This window comes from Platichthys flesus, chromosome 13, assembly GCF_949316205.1.
Source record: "Platichthys flesus chromosome 13, fPlaFle2.1, whole genome shotgun sequence".
Lineage (NCBI taxonomy): Eukaryota > Metazoa > Chordata > Actinopteri > Pleuronectiformes > Pleuronectidae > Platichthys > Platichthys flesus.
Genome location: NC_084957.1, coordinates 19,622,153 through 19,643,242, shown reverse-complemented (window position 1 = coordinate 19,643,242; position 21,090 = coordinate 19,622,153). Strand labels below are relative to the sequence as shown.

Genomic DNA, 21,090 nt, shown 5'->3' with positions numbered 1-21,090 from the left:
TATACTGTTGTCATTGTTACCTGACATAGCTGGAAGCAGGTTGTGTTGGCCTCTGTGTGCGTGCGTGCGTGTGTATTTTTACTAATCTTGTCGAGAATATTACTTTGGAGGGTATCTGCAAATGATTTACTTTTGAAGATGTTTGATATAAATATATTCGGAAAAACAATATATTGTGCTGCAATCTGTTTCATTCTAAAGGTAAAATGCGTTTTCTGAGGTTTCTCTGTATCCTATAGAACTATTTAAATACTACGAACAATGCACCTTGTGTTCTACAACACCCATGATGCAGCTGCTCAGTCAACAGTTCATTTGAGATTTGAGTTTCGCTGGTGGCAACTCATGTGGCTTCCACTGATGAGCTCATTTCTAATCAACTCCAGTTTTTACTTTTTTCATCAACCTTTCGTCTTCAGCCCGAACTCCTGGCTCGAGGCGGTTTATTCTCACAGCTCCCTCTGCAGCAGTGCTCCCTGTGAACAGATGTTCATGTACAAAACGAGTTCCCCTTGAAATGACGGACACATTTTTTTGATTGTTGTGCATAATCTTAGTTTGCTGCTCTTGGTGACCATCATTTATATCGCTGAAGAACATTTATTTTTTATGTAGAAGCTCCTGATATTTAAAAAAAACTGATTCAGATGTCAAAACCGACCCACTTGTCTTCTCCTTAATTTCATCCCTCATTCCCTGCTTAGCCCTCCCCCTCATCCCTTTTAAGAGTTTTTCAAAAACTGTATATGTTTATCCAAGTGACAGTGAAGACAGACAGGTTTTTGTCATTGAGGTGACAAGGAATCAAACCTTGAGCTCACTGCTCAGGGCATTTACGTCCATCTGGTGGCATCCTATAACTACTACGGTATCTGGTCACTCCCCTCCTCACTTCCTTAATCTTATCTCAGCTATTTAGTAAACTAATCCTTCTAGAAGAAGTTAATGTGCAGCCTCCACTGATCCTCTGCTGCTCTAACCTCTCTGCCCTCCTACGTCCATCCTTCTCCTGACGGGAGATGAAGAGGCACTTCACTTCATTAGGATCCTAGTCTCTTGTTACTGTTTGGACCCTGTGCAAGTGCAACCCTCTCCTTCCTCCTGTGTGTGCTTCAGCAGTGGAGTCTCACAACAAACCGAAGATGTCAGAAACCATGCTCATATGCAGGGATCTATAATGTTAATGGAGTCAGGTCTTCTTGTGTAAGACGCTGCAGATAAACATCTCAATCAATAGACTTGACACGCAGCCCAGATTGAGCCCTGAGGAAGTAGAAAGACTTTCACAGACATAAGGATGCAAACTGCTGGATTAACAGATGACAGACGCACAGAGAGACAGACAAACATGACTGTTGTAGGAGCAATGTCTTTCAAGGCAAAGATTTGGATGCATTGAATGTATTTTTTGTCCAAACCTGACATGTAGGATGCAAGGGGAGAGACCATTTAACATGTTCGTGAGGAGAGTCACAGATCACATATTGAGGAGGCAATTCTCAAAAATCTATGGTAACATCCCCACTGATTTCTCTAAATATGTCCATGTACACTGCGTCTGTGCTATTTGCAGTCTTTGAAGCTCTTCTGGTATCTGTGTGTTTAGCCATATTTTGCCAAAACTTCTACGAGGCCCAAAGTGCTGCAGAGAGACAGCTAAAATGTAGTTTTAGCTGCTTGTGGTCTGCAAAGTGTCTCTGATCCAAATAAGACAACTGGATTTAAGCTGACAGACTCCACAGGAGCAAACAAACTGTTTCTCCAGTTCTCCGGGGATAAATGTTCAAACAAGACTGTCACTCAGTAGAGTGCATATCTTTCTCACTAGTGATGAGACCTTTTACAGACGGCAGATCCCAAATTTCCTGTTAGAGATCCATCAGGAGCAGCAGTCGGAGAGCACATGCCTCTGCCAAGACCAACAGATTAACCCGCTTTTAAATTCACTAGATCTGAATTTTTGTTTAGATCTGCACATTTTTTTTTTTGAGAGGGGGGGTTGTTTAGATCTGCATCTAACTGCACACATCAGTCCCCTAAATATGCCAGATTCAAGATCATTAAGTCAACAAAAATGTCAAAAATCTTGCCCCATTTCACAATAGAACTTAAACAAAATCCTGGATCTTCCCCCTGATACAGAGCCACACCTAGATTTAAGGGGGGCTTCCTTGACCCAAACCACATCCTTCCGCCGAGCTTTGCCGAAATCCGTCCAGTAGTTTTTACGTAATCTTGCTACAAACAAATAATCAAACATATGTCACAGTATCAGCTAAATGTTATTCAAATGGGACCTTGTGATATTTTAATACAGGCTGCGATAGCCAAGGCTGCATTTTTGCATTTGCAGTTAACTTTGACTTCATGTCTCCTGAGCTGTTTGCTCTTACTTCACTTCAACACCCTCTGCTCCCACGGCCTCACTGTAAGTCGCTGTTGTTGCAGGAGCTCGTTACTGTGGTTCCCGGGGCTCGTAAAAAACAGAAACCATTCGGCTGTAGTTTAGTGTCCGCTGGTGGCTGGCGACCTCAGACTCATAAAAGGGAAATATCTCAGCAGCCGGTGATGCTCTAGCCGCGTTTGAGTCCGGACTGCTGGCCAGCACCCAGCGTGAGGACAGAAGTCTGCCATCTTCGGCCCCACGCTGAGTGGCAAACGCAGCGTGTGTGTGCTCTCAAGCACATGCACACTCCCTCATGTTTAAGATTCTTTTCATTTGATTTGACCTCAAATACAGTAAAACAAATCGAATGTGTTTTTGCACAGGGTTTTATGTATTGGTATATTAAATAACTTTTACTCTGTGCAACAGCTTTGCACTGCCTGATTCAGTGGTTCACCTGATTCTCTCCGCCAGGGAGGTTCTAATTTCACCCTTGTTGGTTGGTTTTTTTTTGTTTTTTGTTTTTTTCTGCACGATTAGGCAAAATTTGCTGAATTAATTTCCATGAAACTTGGTGGAAGGCTGGGACATGGGTCCGGAAAGTGGATTACATTTTGTTGCCAATCCAGACCCTTGGCAGATCCAGAATATTTTCTTTAAGATTGTGAGACATTTTATGACATCTTCACTAATTTCCCCAGGGAATCATTCATGTACCTTCAGGGAACTGATATCTATCTAGTGTGGATCCAAATATAAATCTGGATGTAGTGGATTTAAATGTGCTCTCATAGATATCAGAGATCATATGAATTCAGTAGAGGATCCATCACCAAACAAACTTGGATTGGCCAGAATTCCAAGATCCTTTACCTCCAAACATCACCCAGTCATGACTGAAAAAAACTGTGACTGTCCACAATTAAACCTGCATGTTCAGATTTAGACATTCAGGAGATGATTTATCATGACTTCAGGTGAGTGTGGCTACAGGACCAACACATGCAGTTATTTTACTTGATGTGTGTTGATGTCGTCTCAGTTTGTCAGACTCTGTGCACAGTGTCCTCTCAGCCAGTCACAGTCAGTGAGATCTGTCACACTCCTGTTGTTTTTTCCAGCTGTGCTAACATTAGCTTGTCTTTCATTCACACTGAGCAGTGGACAGACCTCCGACTTGCGATGAGAGCATTTACAGAATTTCCTTTTGCGGATCCAAATAGTTGTTTTCTGCAAGTGAATGAATGATATATTTTTTGCAAAGTTTAATTTACACCACGTTACAAGGTCAGTCAAAGCAGACTTGTAATATATCATCTTAATAAAACATTCACTGTTTAGATTGTGTTGATTCTGTGTCAGAGAGGAATTTATTCCTCTGGTTATTGAAGCCTGTGCAGTTTGTGCTGTGGAAGGAAAACCATAGAGGCCTTTAGGAAAACTATTGGAGTGACTATTAGAAAAACCCAGAGCAGCACAATGCCTTTTCTGTATATATATTATATCTAAATGGGTGGTTGTTCCCTGCACTGCACAACAAAGAGACAGAGGGTGTCGGCCCCTCCTCTGATTTGATGATGGTTTATTCAAACTTGTGGCTGCATTATTTTTACTTCTTTTAATATACCTGTGTATATCTCATGCACATACACACAAACCACAGCTGCACCAGAATGAGGTGTGAGTCTGCATGTCTGTAAGGACCACCGTAAGTGTCAAAAACCACATAATAATCACTGCACATGGTTTAAAAGGCATCAGTCTGAGACACACACACACACACACTCACACTATCTCTCTCTCACACCCACACATTCACACACTCTCTTACAATCCTGTATGGTTTAAGAAGTGGTGAGGTGGTTAAGAGGAGCGGGTGGATGAAACGGACCAGAGCGGCGGGTATTTAACTGTCTCTGGATAAAAAGAGGGAAAAATAAAATAAATAAAGGGGTCACTTCAGTCAGCGCTGATGGCCAGTTTCTCATTCCCTCTGTGAAAAGCCAATCAGTTCCAGTGGGATAGTCAGTGAGGTTACTCTGCAGGCGAGAGGAGGCCGTGGAAGAAAGAGTCTCTGTGTGAGAATAGAGAACTGAGCTTAAAATCTGTTTTAATTCAACAGATTTTGGCACAACAAAAAAAGCTGAGCTTGAAATGACAGAGGGAGGGAGGGATCCTCTCGTCTTTTGTCAGTCATGCAGCTCTCCTGGGCTCGCAGGGCTTCATCTCTCAGTGACAGCCACTTGTCAAAGCTTTGGGATGATGCAGCCACAGCAATCTCAATCCCAGGGGTGCTAACGTCAGGAATCACGTGACCTCGGCTTTGAATGACAACAATTGCCGTTCTTGTTGTGTGGCTGGAAGATGTTGAGGCAGAGGATGCTGACGACGAGGGGAGGGTTCTTTATGTTGTTGTTTTCTGTGTGAGCTGATTATTGCTGTGAGCGGAGAGTTTCCCTGTGTGAGCTGCGTCTCTGAGCGCTGGTTCTCATGCACAGTTGAGTCTTTTGTTTCAGCCCTGTTGGCCTACATTGCATTACATTCATGTCTGCTGTGTAGATATGTGTGGAATTTGTGTCATTTTTCCTTTATTGGTTTATTCTCTGTTTGATTGTCTGGAAAGATTTAAAATCTACATTTTAAAGCACAGCTTACGGTAGAGTGTACGATGTTAGGGTCAGTGTATCCAGAGTGTTTATCTTACTTTGAAAAGTTAAAGGAAAATATTTGTCCTTAATGAATTTACTGCAGCAGCTCTTTGTTGATATTGTTGTTGTTCAAATTAATCTTTCTCAAGATATTATTTGTTTGAATGTTGAACCATTTATTAGGCAGAGGTACATTTTCAAATTTAGTATTCATTTATTTATGTTTTTATAATTTGAACATCATATATCATGTATGGCAAAGAAATAAAATGTATACAGTTTATATAGTTTTCAACAGTTATTACGCTCAAGGGCTCCACCGGTATTTTTTCCTTTCTTACTTAAATCTGTTGATGAAATATCACATTTGGGTTTTTTAATGGAGATCTATGTCTTTGCTACACACACACAGACACACCCAGACACACACACACATTGTGTGCAAACTCTTGGCTTGATGTACGTGTAATCTCTTGCGCTCTCCTGACAGAGAAACACTAATTATGTAATTGACTCAGCGGCTAATTCAATCTGTGAAAGGAGGACACGGTTTGTTTTACAGTATCAGAATACGTCTGCTATTCAAGCCTCAAGTCTCTGTTTCTCTCTGTCTAAAGCAGACTATGAAAAAATCCTCTTCAGCGTCATCGTTTATTATTGTGTTTAAAAAATGCCCCTCATTGATCGATGTGCTTTTGTTCTTCTGTTTCTCTCTCTGTGCTCGTAGCTCCGGGCCTCGTCTGTCTGGCTCAGTGGAAGCTCGAGACAGTTCGCCGTGCTGAGGGGAGACGGAGAGGAGGAGCCCGAACACTTTGGGATCCGAGCCAATGACCTGTAGGAAGAGAGCGGCAGAGTGAAGGCTTGATTAAAATGGGGTAAGTTTAGAAGATCAGATGGCACCATGCCAGCAACTGCAGGAACTTCTGGCTGCAACAGGAGAAGTCGTTCCAAAACTTGATCCCTCCAACGCGATACTCGCTGTTAGGTAACCTCTGCCCAGCCAGAGAGAAGGCGAGCTGAGCCGAGAGCAAAATACAGATACCGACTCACGTACGACTGACATGTGGTCACACAGGTAGAAAAACACGGTTACAGGATGCACGCACAGGTTGAGTCATCTCAACAACAGAACCACAATCTCAAATATTAGAATCGTAATTTTTATCATTTGCTTTACAGTGTCTCCACATAGAATGTCAATAAAGATGGGTGACACGACAGCCCCCCAAGTGAAGCCACATGATTTTGATCGCCCTCTGGTGGAAGCGTGTAGTACAGGTCATAAACACAGCATCCAATCCAAAATATTTTAGCTTTTATTTTGTGCAACAATAGGAAGTGGAGACGCATCCTCCATCTTTATTTATAGTCGTTTACGCCACCGATTCTAGACTTTAAACTGTAGATAAAGATGGACTACGCATCTCCACTTCCTCCAATTGTAAGAACAATGCCAATATAACTCAGATGTGGGTGCTGCCATCTTGCGCTGACAACTTCCTTTGGAGTCTGCGCAGTAGTGGTTGTGGTGTGGAGCTGTGGTATCAAGATCTGAAACTTATTTGACTGTTTTATTATTCAGTTTGGCCCATGTCCCATTCACTAACATGGAGGAGGCAGGCTTTATGACCAATACTGCAGCCAGTCACCAGGAGGTGATCCAGATCTTCTGACTGCGCTCGTTGGGAGCCGTCCTGTCATCCATGTTTATATACGGTCTCTGTTCTAGACCATTTTAGCTCGGGGCCCCTTTAAATTAAGAAAATGTGTGACACCTACACCTCCTATACATCTCAAGTATTGAAGATCTCATCGGAATAGATTTGCTGAATACAAAATGTCATCATATTGGTTCTAAAATAATTTGTTTAGTGAAATGCTCTTGAGTGCTCTTGAATTTCTCTGAGTAAAAAATAAACTGGTCTAATTAGAACTCTAGAATGGGACCAGGTTTAATTCATATGGTTTTAAAGTGACTGACACATAATTATCTGACTCTAAGTGGATTTTGAGCATCACAATTTTGAAATATGACACATGACTCAAGTTGACATTGATTTAGACTTTGAAGATGTGAATATTATATCTCTGGTACCCTTCAGCTGTTTTTAAAAAGGTTGTAAAGCCAGTGCATATTCCTAAAATGATGTGTATTAATCTGCTGCTGCTCTAACAGCCTGCAGTCTGCAGCTTTCCACCAGCTTTTACAGTCTGGCAGCAGAGATTTGCTCCAGTTCAGTCATAAGAGCATTAGTGAGGTCCGGCTCTGATCAGACCTGTCTCTCAGTTCCAGTTCACCCGACATGTGTCGAATAGGGTTGACGTCAGGGTCAACTTCTTTCAAATCAAGAAAAGGATTTCTTTATGGATCTGACTTTGTGCAGGGAGAGATTTAAAGCACAGAAAATTCAAATCACCAAAAGCAGACACAGACCAAAAATACACAAAACAGAAGTGTCCACATACTTTTGGCCATGTGCTTTAAACTGTAAGGGCTCAATAATACACAACTGGACTTGTTAAGCTGGAGATTTTCTCAGTGTGTTAAATAATGCACACACTCCGATAATGAATCTCATCACATAAAAGATTAATTTCCTCATTTTGATTCGGCCCTCTTCATGCACTCAGCCGTTATATTTAGAGAAACCAGCCGCTGTGCATGCTGGGACATGCTGGCTGATTTACTGTGCTGCTCGCAGGGGATGAGTTATTCCACATTCAGCTCCAATGACAGCGAGACCGGAGAGAGCGCGGACCTCCAGCGAGCCGTTATACTGGCAGTAATTCAAGGGAGAAAGGCAGTTAGAGAGAGAGAGTCACAGGCGTGCTGAGCGGCCTGCTGCTCGCTGTTCAGACACACGCTCACGCTTATTAAAGCCAAACACCACATATCAGCACTTTTCCTGCAATCCAAACTGTGCACACGCATGTATTTGCATCTCCCAGACACAATAACAGGAAAACCAGCGAGAGAAACCAGCGACCCGATGTACTGGCACTTTAATGTGCTGCAAACAAAAATAGAAGCAGGTCGAAATGATCATGAAAACAAGAACCAAAAGAAAAAGCTAATTAACAGCCATTAATTACTCAGGCACCTTGTGTGATTTTCTGTGTGGATTTTGCATGTTCTCCATGTTTCTTCGGCTACTTCAATTTCCTCCTAAAGTCGAAAAACATGCAGATCATGTTATTTGGAGACTTTGATTCAGAGGTTCTCTATTGCTTTCAGTCAAGGAGCCCTTACAATAATATTATTCCAGGGACCCCCACATTTATGTCCCCTGAATAAAATTGACACACTCTACTTAGTGATATGTACGAACAACACAAGATATGAGATATTTATTAAAACTATTTTTACCATATTAATCAATGAATCTGGAAACCAATACACCATAGACCCACAGGGCCCCTTGGCTACTGACGTTTTTTTCTGATCTTTACTCAAGAGCTTGGTCTTTTAGTTTGAGAGCACGTTCAGATCAAAACCCATGGCTCACACGCGCTGTGGCAAAGGGGTAGAGTGTTCGTCCTCCAACCTGAACGTCGGCAGTTCGATCCCAAGTCTGACCCATCTGCAAGCTGAAGTGTCCTTGAGCAAGATGCTGAACCCCGAATGGCCCCCCATAGATCAACAAAAGTGCTGTGAATAGATGCACTGTATGAATGTGTGTGTGAATGGGTGAATGTAGAACTGTACTGTATCAATACAAAGCCATTTACCATTTACACGCAAATAAGGCCCAGCTTAGATTTGCTCTGCTTTTGCTCAAACTGTGCTCTTTCACTCAGATGTTTTGCTTTTCAGACAGATTAACTGTGCTCCTGCTCCAGATTCAGTTTCACCTCTTCTTCTGCAACAAAATATCTGAGTGCAAGAGCACCGTTTGAGTTCAAGCAGATGCTTGTACAAGCAGAGACTATTTGAGTGCGAGCACAGTGTTTTGAGTGAAAGCATTACAATATCTGAATTGTGAAATCCTGCTCTCAAACTGAAAGACCAAACATTTGAATAAAGAAGAGGAACAACCCCCATATCAGACCCCCTTTTGAGAACATTACTCTAATTTGCTCATAGGGGATAATATGAGTATGAATGGTTTGTCTGGATATGTCACATGCTGTGATCTGTCCAGTTTGGACCCCACCCCCACCTAATGTTTGCTGGGATTGGCTTCAGCGCCCCTGTGACCCTCAGAGGATAAGTGGTGTAGATACTAGATGGATGGAGCGATGGATTATAAATGGTTATAAACTGACCTTATAGGTTTTTCATGAGCACGGAGATAATAAAAGGAAAAAAGGGGTAGGTTATAAAATGATGTAAATCTGTCAACTATCAGATATTTTCCTCACTTTCCTTTAACCACTTTGTCACTCTTTTCATATTTCATATGAGATTGATGCTGAGGAGGAATGTTGCAACACTGCTCTGTTCCACTGTTGCTCTTGTAGCCTTGCTGGTGACATCGCTCTGTGGATGACCCTGACAGTCATATTGTGCAGACTCTTATTCTCAGAGGATAAATACCACCGACCTTGGCCATGCCCTGACTTTTCATTGACATTCACATTTATGTTTTTATATTTTTAGTGAAATGTTTCAGCAATCTTTGAAAAAACTGCTGTGGAATTTGGTTCCAATGACCAAATACCCATCAAACACTGACAGGGATGTTCTAAAAGCCCATTAATGGATGGATGAATGGATTCATCAATACAAACTCTGTACATTGCAGTTTAGAGTTATTTTACTGAAACAGGAGGAGATTTCACATTTTCAGGAGCAGATTCACATTGTGTGCACTGGTGAATGGAGTCAAAGTAAATAACTGCATTGTGTGTGTGGATAATGAAGGAACAGTGGAGCAATTGTAATTGGTGAAGATTAGTGATGCTTGTACAATAGAGTATTTGGACAGTGGAGCTCTCTATGTCTCTCTGGCGACACAGACAATACTCAATATTTGTGATTGGAAACAATTCCTTGTTTGGTATCTTGCCGAATGCCTGCAGGGAATTTCCTCAAAATTGATAAAAATGTTCAGTTTGAATATAAGATTCATTATTTAGAGAACACCTCCAGGTTACTCTTCACATTTAGTACAAACTGTCATTTGGACTCACTGATTAATTGATTTGATTTTGGTAGGTCAAAGGTCAGGGTCACTGTGGCCTCACAAAACATTTTTGGACTCTTCAACATGATATCTCAAGTTTGCCTTTAGAAAATGTCTTCAAATGTTGACCACTTGGACTGATTAACTAGCTATATTTCAGTGGTCAAAGGTTGAAAGTCATGGAAGAAAAGTGTTAATTCCATTTTTTTTGTCAACAATGAAAATAAATGTTCTTGAAACTGAAGAAATACTATAGTGCCTAAGAATGAGATACCACTGACATCCACTGAGTTTCAGTCGGTAGCGCTGAAAGGATTCATTTTAGAGCGACAGATTAATGTCCTTGTGTTTTGTCTGTTTTTGCTTATCTTTGGAAACACGATTCATTTAATTAACGGCAAACAAATGCATTTGGTTGGAAGGCGCCTGTGCTTGTTATGGCGGATACTGATTAACTGTGATCTCGGCGCCGCTTACCTCCAACATGTGAGGAATGGAGATTTATCCATTAATGCAAAGCTGCAGAGAACAAGAGAGAGAGAGAGAGAGAGAGGTGTGGTGGCCTGTTCGTGCTCCGGCATTAGGGAGCATTTGAGTCTAAAGATGATTTGGCTTTTATTATTCACCTAATGCGTCGGGGATGAGCCCTGTTTCATAATCACAGTTATAATCACAAGCCTGCAAAGCCAAACTGTGATGCAGACAAAATATAAGATACGGATGATGTGTGTTTGGGTCGAGCAGCCGACATGTTATTTGTACTCATTATGGCGGCGACGCACCTAGTCCCGTCTCGCTCTCTTCTTCGAGCAAATCTACAGCTGCTGTCTGATTAATCAGGAAGAGAGAGCCGAGCCAGCCGCCAGCGAGCAGCCGAGCAGTTATCTTCATTACTGTCCCCTCAGCTTACTGCTTTCTCTTACTCTCACACTCATTTCCTCTTTCTGTGTGTCATCTTCGTCTCCTTTACCAGCTCTCCATCCTTTTTTTTCTATTCTTCTTCCTCCTGCCACTGTCTGTCTCTGTATCTGCTTCTCAATCTCATGTTTTAATAGCCTGACAAGCAGGGCAATAATCTCTCTATTATTATTCTTGCTGCGGAGAAAGAAAAAATGAAAAGGAGCCTGAGGGGGTAGACAGGAAGCCATTTATATAAAAAAAAGAATGTAATTATTCTGGTAAAGGAAGCAGGCTTCACAGACAGTGAAGCTGGAGCTGTCCAATATTCCAGATTGTGTGTGTGTCATGTTGCTGATGTAACCGTGTAAAGTCCGACCTGTGGATTCAGAGATGTAAGACCTACATAAAGTCAGGTTTAACAGTGAGCATTTAACAGTCTATACTGACAACAGAAGGATAATGTGGTATTTATTAAATGAATATCACCACGAAAATTCAGTTTCATATTGATCTGCATGCTGATATGTCAAATACACATAACTATGGCGTTTGATGGAGCACATACCTCATACAAGACCCAACGATTCTCCACATGATTGTCAAGTTTGTGTAGCAGAAATATAAAAAGTCTTATAACATAAGGGATTTACATAAAATATATCTTTATCTGCCCCTTTCTCCGCACCAAAGTTAAACTGGTTCCAGGCCCCATCCCTCCGCCGCGTTGTAAAATAATGTAATCATTTTATCAACCGCAATATGGCAGAATTTGATTTTGTTTTTCATTTCAGATCATTTTACTTACTCTAGTTTCAACCCATCTTATAAACATGTCAAGTCAAACTTACAAACTATCTTTAAAGAAATTGAATCTGTAAAATGATGCACAGATAAAGAACTTGTTTCTGTTTTATCAAATGGTGCAGCCACTGAAAGATGAATATTGTATGTAAAAGAGGTGAAGTTTTTAGGAGTTTTTATAATGTTACAATTTGCTTAAATGTAACAAGTTTTTTTTAATAAATTTACTAAATCTTGACTTAATTTAAGATCAGAATCTTGGACATTAGACAGAAGTATTTAAAAGTGAATATTTCATAGTGATACTGTTCCAGACACAATCACATCTTACATTTCTCTCACATACTGATACCATTAGAATGAGAACACAACATAGTGAAAGAATTCGAGACAGACTTCGTTTCTGTCTTCATAAACGTCTGTGTCATCTTTTTATCTCTCATCTTATCTTCTTACATTCTGTCTTGGTCCCTGCAGGCTGCGGACCCTTGTACCTTCTGACTGTGTTTGTCTGAGTGCGGCTGGCTCAGCCCACAGATATGCCAGACGTGAGGCCTCCACCACCATGTGACGACCTCGCCACCACTTCTGCTGCAGCCTCTGTCTGCCATCCGCTGGCTGTACCTCTCCCCTCGACCTTGTTATCGACATGGAGCCCTGCATCGCCAACCTCCCCCTGTCGCCGGACCGGCTGTCCTCCTTCCCCCGACACAGATCCGTCTCTCCTCACTACCCGGGCCTCCACGGTCCTCACTTCCCTCTCATGGCCAGGTGTAACAGCAGCACCCTGCTCACTAACCTGGGGCTGAGGTACTGCTCCAGCAGGCAGGGCCCTCTGGGGGTGGGGCTGGGTCTGGGGGCGGCCCCGGGCTCCTGCAGCCATGCAGGCAGCAATGGCAGCAGGCCATACAGGAGTATGGAGAATCTGAACTGGAACAATATGGCAGATTCAGGCCTTTGTCCGTTCAGTGCTGCCCCCTACAGGAGCATGGACAGTGAGTTTATTTTGCGCTATACATCTACCAGCCACTGGTATGACGGGCCCCCAGACAGATCTGTGATGGGGGCTCATGGACTGTTACCTCACCCGGAGAGCCTGGCATTTAACCCTCCACATGGGCTACCCAGGAAGGACCTGCCACTCTTCCCCCAGTTGCTTTTTCCAGGTGGCGTTGAAGAATGGGATGCCAGAAAAGGCCTGAGGGAGAAACTCCGCCTTCAGAGTGCGAGGTCAGCAGTCGAGTCACTGAAGCCCCTCCCACTGCGGCCTCAGATGACCCCAAGTGCTACATCCATCGAAAAAGAGGGTGGGCATCACGTGAATTCAACAGTTGCTGGTTCCAGGCCGCTGTGCACGATGCGCATCACCAACCCTGAGGAGATCAAGCAGGAGGTCCTGAGGCGCCTGCAGCTGCGGCGACAGAACAGCAGCCCTAACCTCACTCTCCACAGCTCCCCGGCTACCCCCAAAGTGGTTAAAACATCCTGCACTACCGACAACATTGTGGGTAACAGGAACGGATCGGATTCTGCGTCTGAGTGCCGCAGGCCTCCTGTGGGACGTCTACATATCCCCACATTCGAGGAGTTCAAGAGGATGAGGCAGAGGGAGGGAGAGCAGAGCAAAGAGTCCACAGCCGGTTCTGTGGTGTCTGCAAAACCTGCGGCCGACCTTCAGGATGTAGCAGAATCAAATTGTGAGAAAGCTCCGTCTGATTGGACTGTTCCTCAGTCAGGTTTTCTTAGAGACCCTGAGGAGGTGGATGGTGAAAGGATGGACAACAGTGATGAAGACCTGCAGACCATCACCCCGTCAGAGAACCTTTTCTCTGACACTGTGAACAGTAACGGCACTGCAGACCCCACCTCGTTCTTGGCCTTTGTTACCAGCACTTATTCACCCATCTGCACAGGCCCGTCTCCCCGTTCACCCCTACCGCCCCTTGTCAGCTCAGCCCAGGTGAAAGCCCTCACTGCAGGAGGAGAAGATGGGAGCAGCAGGCGAAGGAGGAGCAGTCTGGAACCAGCTGGGTCAGCGCCTTTCCCACATGGCAGAGAGAACTGGGGCCGACCCTCCAGCTGCTGCCCGGCGCTACTTCTGGAGGGGACGGACCTGTCCAGCTACGGAGCCAAGATCTACAAGATGAAGGATGGACTCATTGGCTCAGCACTGGACCTAATCAAGAAGAGGTTAGTCTGGGTTGGGTAGCAGGCGCAATGGGGGGAGTCGAGTGATTGTGTTTATTATTTTCCAGAATATTCAGATGCTTTTACTTGTAACTGGTACTTTTACTCTGTGGTATTGCTATCACTTATGAAAAGAAATTGAGTACCTCACTTCCATCACTCCTAAGATGAAACCCTCAACTTCTACGACTTTGGAGCTTTTGAGAATTTAGTCCTAATTTTAGGTGTCATGTTAGCAAGGGAATATCAGAAGATCAGCCTGACCCTGTGTTAAAATGAGGAATTTTAAGCATCTTGCTAAGTTATACTATTTTACTCGTTCCCAAATAATGTAATACTTCATTTAAAACATAATATCTTAAGTATAAGTATTGTCATTTCCAAAGAAAGGGTTAGGGTTAGGAGGACACTCTTTTGTGGAAGAGGAAATGTTTGGTTGTGGTCAAATGTGAGGTTTTCATTGGTTACATCTGCATGAAGTTCAAGGGAGTTCATTCTTTCTCAAGGAACAAGTAGACTGATACAAGGTTTTGGATCCTGATGTAGCAGAACAGAACTGGTTTTCCTTTCTGCTTATTTCCTACTAACCTTTTTCCATATATTCTTATAATATTATGACTTCTCTCCTTGAACTTTATTATCGCAATACTTTCTTTTCAATTCGATCTTTATCTTTGTATTATTACAACATATCATCTCATTTTCATCCGCTTATCCGGGGTCGGGTCGCGGGGGGAGCAGCTCAAGCAGGGGGCCCCAGACTTCCCTTTCCCGGGCCACATTGACCAACTCTGACGGGGGGATCCCGAGGCGTTCCCAGGCCAGTGTTGAGATATAATCTCTCCACCTAGTCCTGGGTCTTCCCCGAGGTCTCCTCCCCACTGGACGTGCCTGAAACACCTCCCAAGGAAGGCGCCCAGTGGGCATCCTTACCAGATGCCCGAACCACCTCAGCTGACTCCTTTCTAAGTGAAGGAGCAGCGGCTCTAATCCGAGTTCCTCACGGATGGCTGAGCTTCTCACCCTATCCCTAAGGGAGACGCCAGCCACCCTTCTGAGAAAACTCATCTCGGCCGCTTGTACCCGTGATCTCGTCCTTTCGGTCATCACCCAGCCCTCATGACCATAGGTGAGGATAGGAACGAAGATCGACCGGTAGATCGAGAGCTTTGCCTTGCGGCTCAGCTCTCTTTTCGTTACAACGGTGCGGTAAAGCGAACGCAATACCGCCCCCGCTGCTCCGATTCTCCGGCCAATCTCACGCTCCATAGTACCCTCACTCGCGAACAAGACCCCAAGGTACTTGAACTCCTTCACTTGGGCTAAGGACTCATTTCCTACCCGGAGTAAGCAATCCATCGGTTTCCTGCTAAGAGTCATGGCCTCAGATTTAGAGGTGCTGATCCTCATCCCAGCCGCTTCACACTCGGCCACCAGCCGATCCAGTGAGTGCTGAAGGTCACAGGCCGATGATCCAATGAGGACCACGTCATCTGCAAAAAGCATTGACGAGATCCTCAGACCACCGAACTGCAACCCCTCCCCACCCCGACTACGCCTCGATATCCTGTCCATGTATATCACAAACAGGATTGGTGACAAGGCGCAGCCCTGGCGGAGACCAGCATCCACTGAGAACGAAACTGACTGGCTGCAACATTATTCTCAAAATCTCTTCAAGACGGACCTTATAGACCATAAACCAGTTCCGAGTAGATGAATGAAAACAAAAAACATTAGAAGTATTTCTCAATTTCTCTTTGTGCTGCATTGTATTCGTTTTTTTGCATTATTAATTAGTCTTGACTTGACTGAGCTTTCTGCCAATAAGCATTTTTGTTTTTTAAATCCAATTGATCTTTTCAATCATAGTCCACATAGTCTGAGCCCTGTAGCAGCAGAGGTGTGTGTCTACATCAGAGAAGTCTATGCAAGTACATTTCCATGTGTGCAGTGCCAGAGCGTTGTTTCTTTCTGTGTGTGTCCATCTGTTTAAGCCCGCCTGTGTTGTTGTGTTATGGATTTATCTCAGTTATTGTGATAACAGCTGTCGGAGCTAACAGGGCTGGCTCTGCAGACGAGGCTGTGGGCAGGAGGCTGGCATGAAGTATGACAGGCTGGAGGTCCCCACAGACTCACTGTTTTCCCGGCCTCTCCTTTCCTCTCCTCTCTCTCTGTCTCTCTGTCAGTGTCAGCTGTTGGTGAAATAAAAACAGGCTTCACTCTGCTGTGGGTCACTCTGACAAACAATGGGAGAGTGTGTGTTTATGCTTTTTCTTTACAGAACTGTGCTGTCGTTTGGTTCATTGTTTGTTCATGACTTCTATTCAATGTAAATATGAGACCCTGAACACAGAGGAGCCACTTGATCAGGCCCGTTGAACAATATAAACTCCACCCCCTGCAGGCTAATGGGAGATAGGCGATATCTGTCTCTGCCTGTCGGGACTCTCCGCTGACTGTCACTCTTTTGTTCGCACTGGTTGAAAGGATGATGGATGTCTGAATCTCTGCTGCACGAAGGCACCAGAAAAATAACTGCCTGTGTGTGACTTTTTGTCTGAACGGCAGATCTTTGGTATGTGTGCGTGCAGAACTGCAGTCTCATTGCATGTTGTTTGTATCAAATAGTGAAAAATGCCCGAGGATATGTCTTCGAATGACTTGTTACCTGATCAACACTAAATCAAAACAATGTCAGCATGCTAACCTAACCTCAACTAAAAATCTTCTGAGACTTAACTTCCTCACAGTATCTGGAAATTAAGTTGAAATATCCTGGATAAGAAGAGTCTGCATGCACTCGACCATGGACAAACGTCAGTGGGATGAGCACTACCTATAATGACAGTAGCCATTTGAGAAAACATTTTGTCTCAAAGGGCTTAACAAGGTGCGTCATCCTCTGTATTTTAATCCTCAACCAGACTAAAGAAAAACGAACAAAAGAAACCTATTAACAGGGGAAAAAGAGAGATATGTGAAGGATCTCCCTCTCAGGACGGAGAGCAGTGCAATTTATGCCACATGTCTTTCATGTTGTCCATTTTTATATGCACTCTATGGTGAAAATGCTCCATGATGAGAATGGCCAACATGTTACTTTAGCATGATTTGCTAATAAGAATGAAACACAAAGTATAAACTCTATTTATGCTTTTCTGACTCGTGGGGCTGTAAACTCTTCTATCAAAAACCATTCAAACACACCCATTTGGAGCAGTTCTGAGTCCAGTGCCTTGCCCAAGTGAACTTTTGCGTGCAGACTTGAGGGAATGGGGATAAAAATACTAACCCTCTGATTAGAGGACGACTCGGTTTCCCCCCTGAGCCAGAGCCGTCCGAAGTACAGCTGAAGGTGATTATAACGTCAGTTGTGCAGGTATTTAAAATAATTGAACCACCAAAGTAATTAAAAATCATCCAAAGGGGATAATGAATGTGTGCAGCAGATCTTCTGACAGTCCATTTAATAATTTCACTAGAAAATACATGTGAACCTCATGTACCTGATCAAGGAAAAGCGTGAGGGATCTAACATCAGTAAGATTTATCCTCTAGGGACCACAAATGTCTGTGTAACATTTCAAGTGGGTGATCAACCAAAAAAACGTAATTAAAAACAAAACTATCACATTTAAATGATGTAAAACAGATAAAACATTAAAAAAAAGTCCAAACAGAGATTGTTTTGAATTTAATGTATCGCTTAAACGATTAATTGATCACCCAAATGTGGCTATTGATTCATCGTCTCCCATTCGATTCAGCTCCACTGCAGTTCACTCACTGACAGCTCCAGTGGCTCACATCAAACATTGTTTATCCTGAGTGAATTCCTCTTTTATGTTGAAAATAGCCCTCCCACAATGCAACTCACCGCATTCAACCTAAGGCTGTGTGAATGTTTTAATACTTGAAGATGTATTAATTTAACATGGCGATATTCTGTGGGATCTCTGCAGCCTGAGGTATTTAACTTCCACCGACAAGTCTCTTTGTTTAAGTGCATCATGCAGCCACACTTGCATACTGAGTGGAATACAGCCACATTATTAGAGTCATATTCATATTTTTACCCCTGGGAGGCTTTTTGTAGCCCAAAAATCTAGTGAAGCATTAAAGCAACCCCGCTGAGTTAATTGTACACTGCAGTAAAGGTGTAGCACTAAATGGAGACGCTGCATATAAACATGTTATAAACATCAGAGAAAAATGACAGACGGGTTAATTTAAGTGTCACACTGCACCATTTTAACAGTGATCTATCACGTACAATGGTTTCCCGATATATTAACCTGTGGGTTATTACTTCCCATGCATCATCCGAGGTGTGACAGCCAACGGTGTGAGGGAGAGGCCTTTAATGACAGTTTGTCAAGATGAAACTGATTGGATGCTTCAGAGCTGAATCGTTACACCCCTATTAATTATATATGCCTCATCGTAAGACTCAGTCCAGTTTAATTTGTACATTGGAACAACTTAAATCTGCTACGTCTGATTTGTTGTTCCCCTTCATGCAAAAAGAATACATGTTGTCAGGGTTTGCTGTCGTTTTTGGTTGAATCTGTGTGTGTGTGTGCTGCTGAAAGGCCAAAGAGCATCAGAGAGATAGTGAGAAATGATTTTTATGACATGTCCAGAAAAGAGCTGAGTATTTTAACAGAGTGACGTAAGATCCATTCGAATAATGAGATGTGTAAAGTTGTCACAGGGACACCTGAGGACAAACAGTGACGTAGCAAAGGTTAGATGTAGTGCTGGTGTAATACATTTTGTCTTGATCTGACATGAATAAGTTTCTTTGTTTAAGTCATTTATCAGGCAAGCATTTGAAAAATGTGACATCTTTGGGTCGCTTTGACAAAACCCATAATTTGAAGGCATCACATGGGTTTTGGCCCCTGATGTTGGACACCTGTTAGTTAAGTCATTTTAAAGTGAGTTTTTCTTTTATATATGAAGAAGGCAGCATGAAATTGTCCAGGTCAGACGTGTTCACAACAACAGGGACAAATCTGTAACATTCAGGTGAGGGGTCTGGGTCGAACATCCAGGGGGCAGGACGTGACGTATAAATTCCGCTGCAGGGATCACATGTTTTGTATACTTGACCTAGACACCAGCACCAGCCCTTTGGGCCAAAAGCTGTTCATGCAGGTTGACATCTTTGACTGCGTCTTCTAAGTGTTTGACTCCTCATTATCACCCCAAGACATTTTTATAATTAAACTTTTCGTGTCCGTCACTTGTCATTTTCCTGCGGTATTCGTACAATGGCTCAATCCACTGAGTCCGACATTTGATCTCACATACAGCCCCTTTGGAAAATTTAAGGAAAACATCAGTAGTCCAGTGCAAGTATGAGAGCAGCTTTATTCTTTAGATATCAGACTTAACAATGTATCAGCTAATGTTAAAAGTACTGCAAACACATTTGGTAAATAATCAAATGGAGATTAGAAAGAAAATGCAATGATATGTGCAAACGGTGTGGCCACAGCGACAGCAGCAGTTTAGTGATGACTCTGATGTGGTGGACACATCAGAGAGAAGAGAAAGGAAGAGACTCAATGCAACATTATATTTAAGCACAGGAGCTAATATCACTTAATGTCAAATGTTTATATAGCTGCTGGTGTAGACTTCATATGTTAAATACAAACCCGACTTGCTCCTCAAGTTAACTTTACCCCTTGTTGTTAAAATCACCATTTCAGAAATTTACACCAAATAAATATCTGTGAAACTGCTGATACAGGTTTTTTTCTCGCTGTAACGTTATCTCTTGCCCTCGTGTCCGTCGGACTGTGAAGCTCAGCAGTGTTTGAAAGGGAAAAATCAATACTGTATATAGTTGGTGGTTCCTTATTAATAGTGTGTGTATTATTTTAGAGCTCTGCCAATCAATAAAACTACAGGTAATGTAGACGGGCTCAGGCACAGTGAGGAAGCAACTCAGAATTATATTCTTTTTTTAGCCTCTGGGGGAGCAGCAGGGAGTTGTTTTAATGGGAGAAAAATATCAGATAGTACACAACTCACTGTACATAACCTACATACTACTTTATTGTGTCAGAAGCAGAGATTAGTTATTGTAGACAAAAATGGAAGACGCGTTTCCACTTCCTCCCACGTTTAAGAGATATCACGGATACGAACGCTCTAGCCAGAGTCTGCACAGTAGCAATCAAAGGATGGAGCTGCGGTGTTAATACACATGCTCGACCAATCACTAGTCGTTGTCAACTGTCAACCAGTTTTTCTAGCATCAAACAAACTTTTCAGAAACATGAATGTTTGTTTTTACAACATTAACAAACATCAGTGTGATGAGAATTACCTAAAAAGGCAGAAACCATCTTTGATGTGTATTTTGACTTTTCGGTTTGGTGCAAGTGACATTTGCTAACACGTAGGGAGGTGGGGTTTGTGACTTATACTGCAGCAAACCACCAGGGGGCCATTCAGATGCTGTGGCTTCACTTTTGCTGAGCTGTCATGACGTCCATATTGTTAAGAAGTGTGGGTTTTTTTAACATGTGGTCTTCATCTGCCCCCAAGTGGCCCAAGCAAATCTTTGCAGCTTTATAAAAAATTCCCAGATTAATCTGCCACAAATACACAAGACACAAGACTATATTAAATTTTCTTTAAAATAATTTTTGATGCATTTAGAGTTGGTGTTTTCACCTCTAACCCACCAGGACACGCTGTCTCTTAGAACCCTTATCTCCGAAGTGTGTGTCTGTGACCAAAGGGGGCCTGGGGGAGCAGATATTTGGGGAGTAAGGGGCCTTGCTCACGGGCACTTAGACAGTAGGGGTAGGGAGAGTGCTCTTTGGACTTTGGAACAGATCCAGGTGTTGTCCATCCAGGTATGTTTTTTATGTCACTGCAAGGAGTCGAACCAGAGACCTTCCAGTCCAATGTCCGTAGCTTTCTGCCCATAGTCCAATTTTTCTGACACTAGTCCACCGCCCCTCCCAATCACATGCTGTGCTGCAAGTATGGATGCAGACAAAGGAGTGAAGAAAAA

At 43.0% G+C, this 21,090-nt stretch overlaps 1 protein-coding gene across 1 annotated transcript in view; it reads left to right on the top strand.

Annotated features, from left to right (window-relative positions):
- Nucleotides 1–21,090, top strand: part of si:dkey-91i10.2 (uncharacterized protein LOC555224 homolog) — a 42,908-nt gene that overhangs the window by 10,724 nt on the left and 11,094 nt on the right. Inside the window, exons 2-3 of the mRNA XM_062402818.1 lie at nucleotides 5,762–5,909; nucleotides 12,339–14,051. Of these exons, the coding sequence (XP_062258802.1) occupies nucleotides 12,511–14,051 (1,541 nt within the window). The 5' untranslated portion in view covers nucleotides 5,762–5,909; nucleotides 12,339–12,510. The remainder of the gene's footprint in view (nucleotides 1–5,761; nucleotides 5,910–12,338; nucleotides 14,052–21,090) is intronic.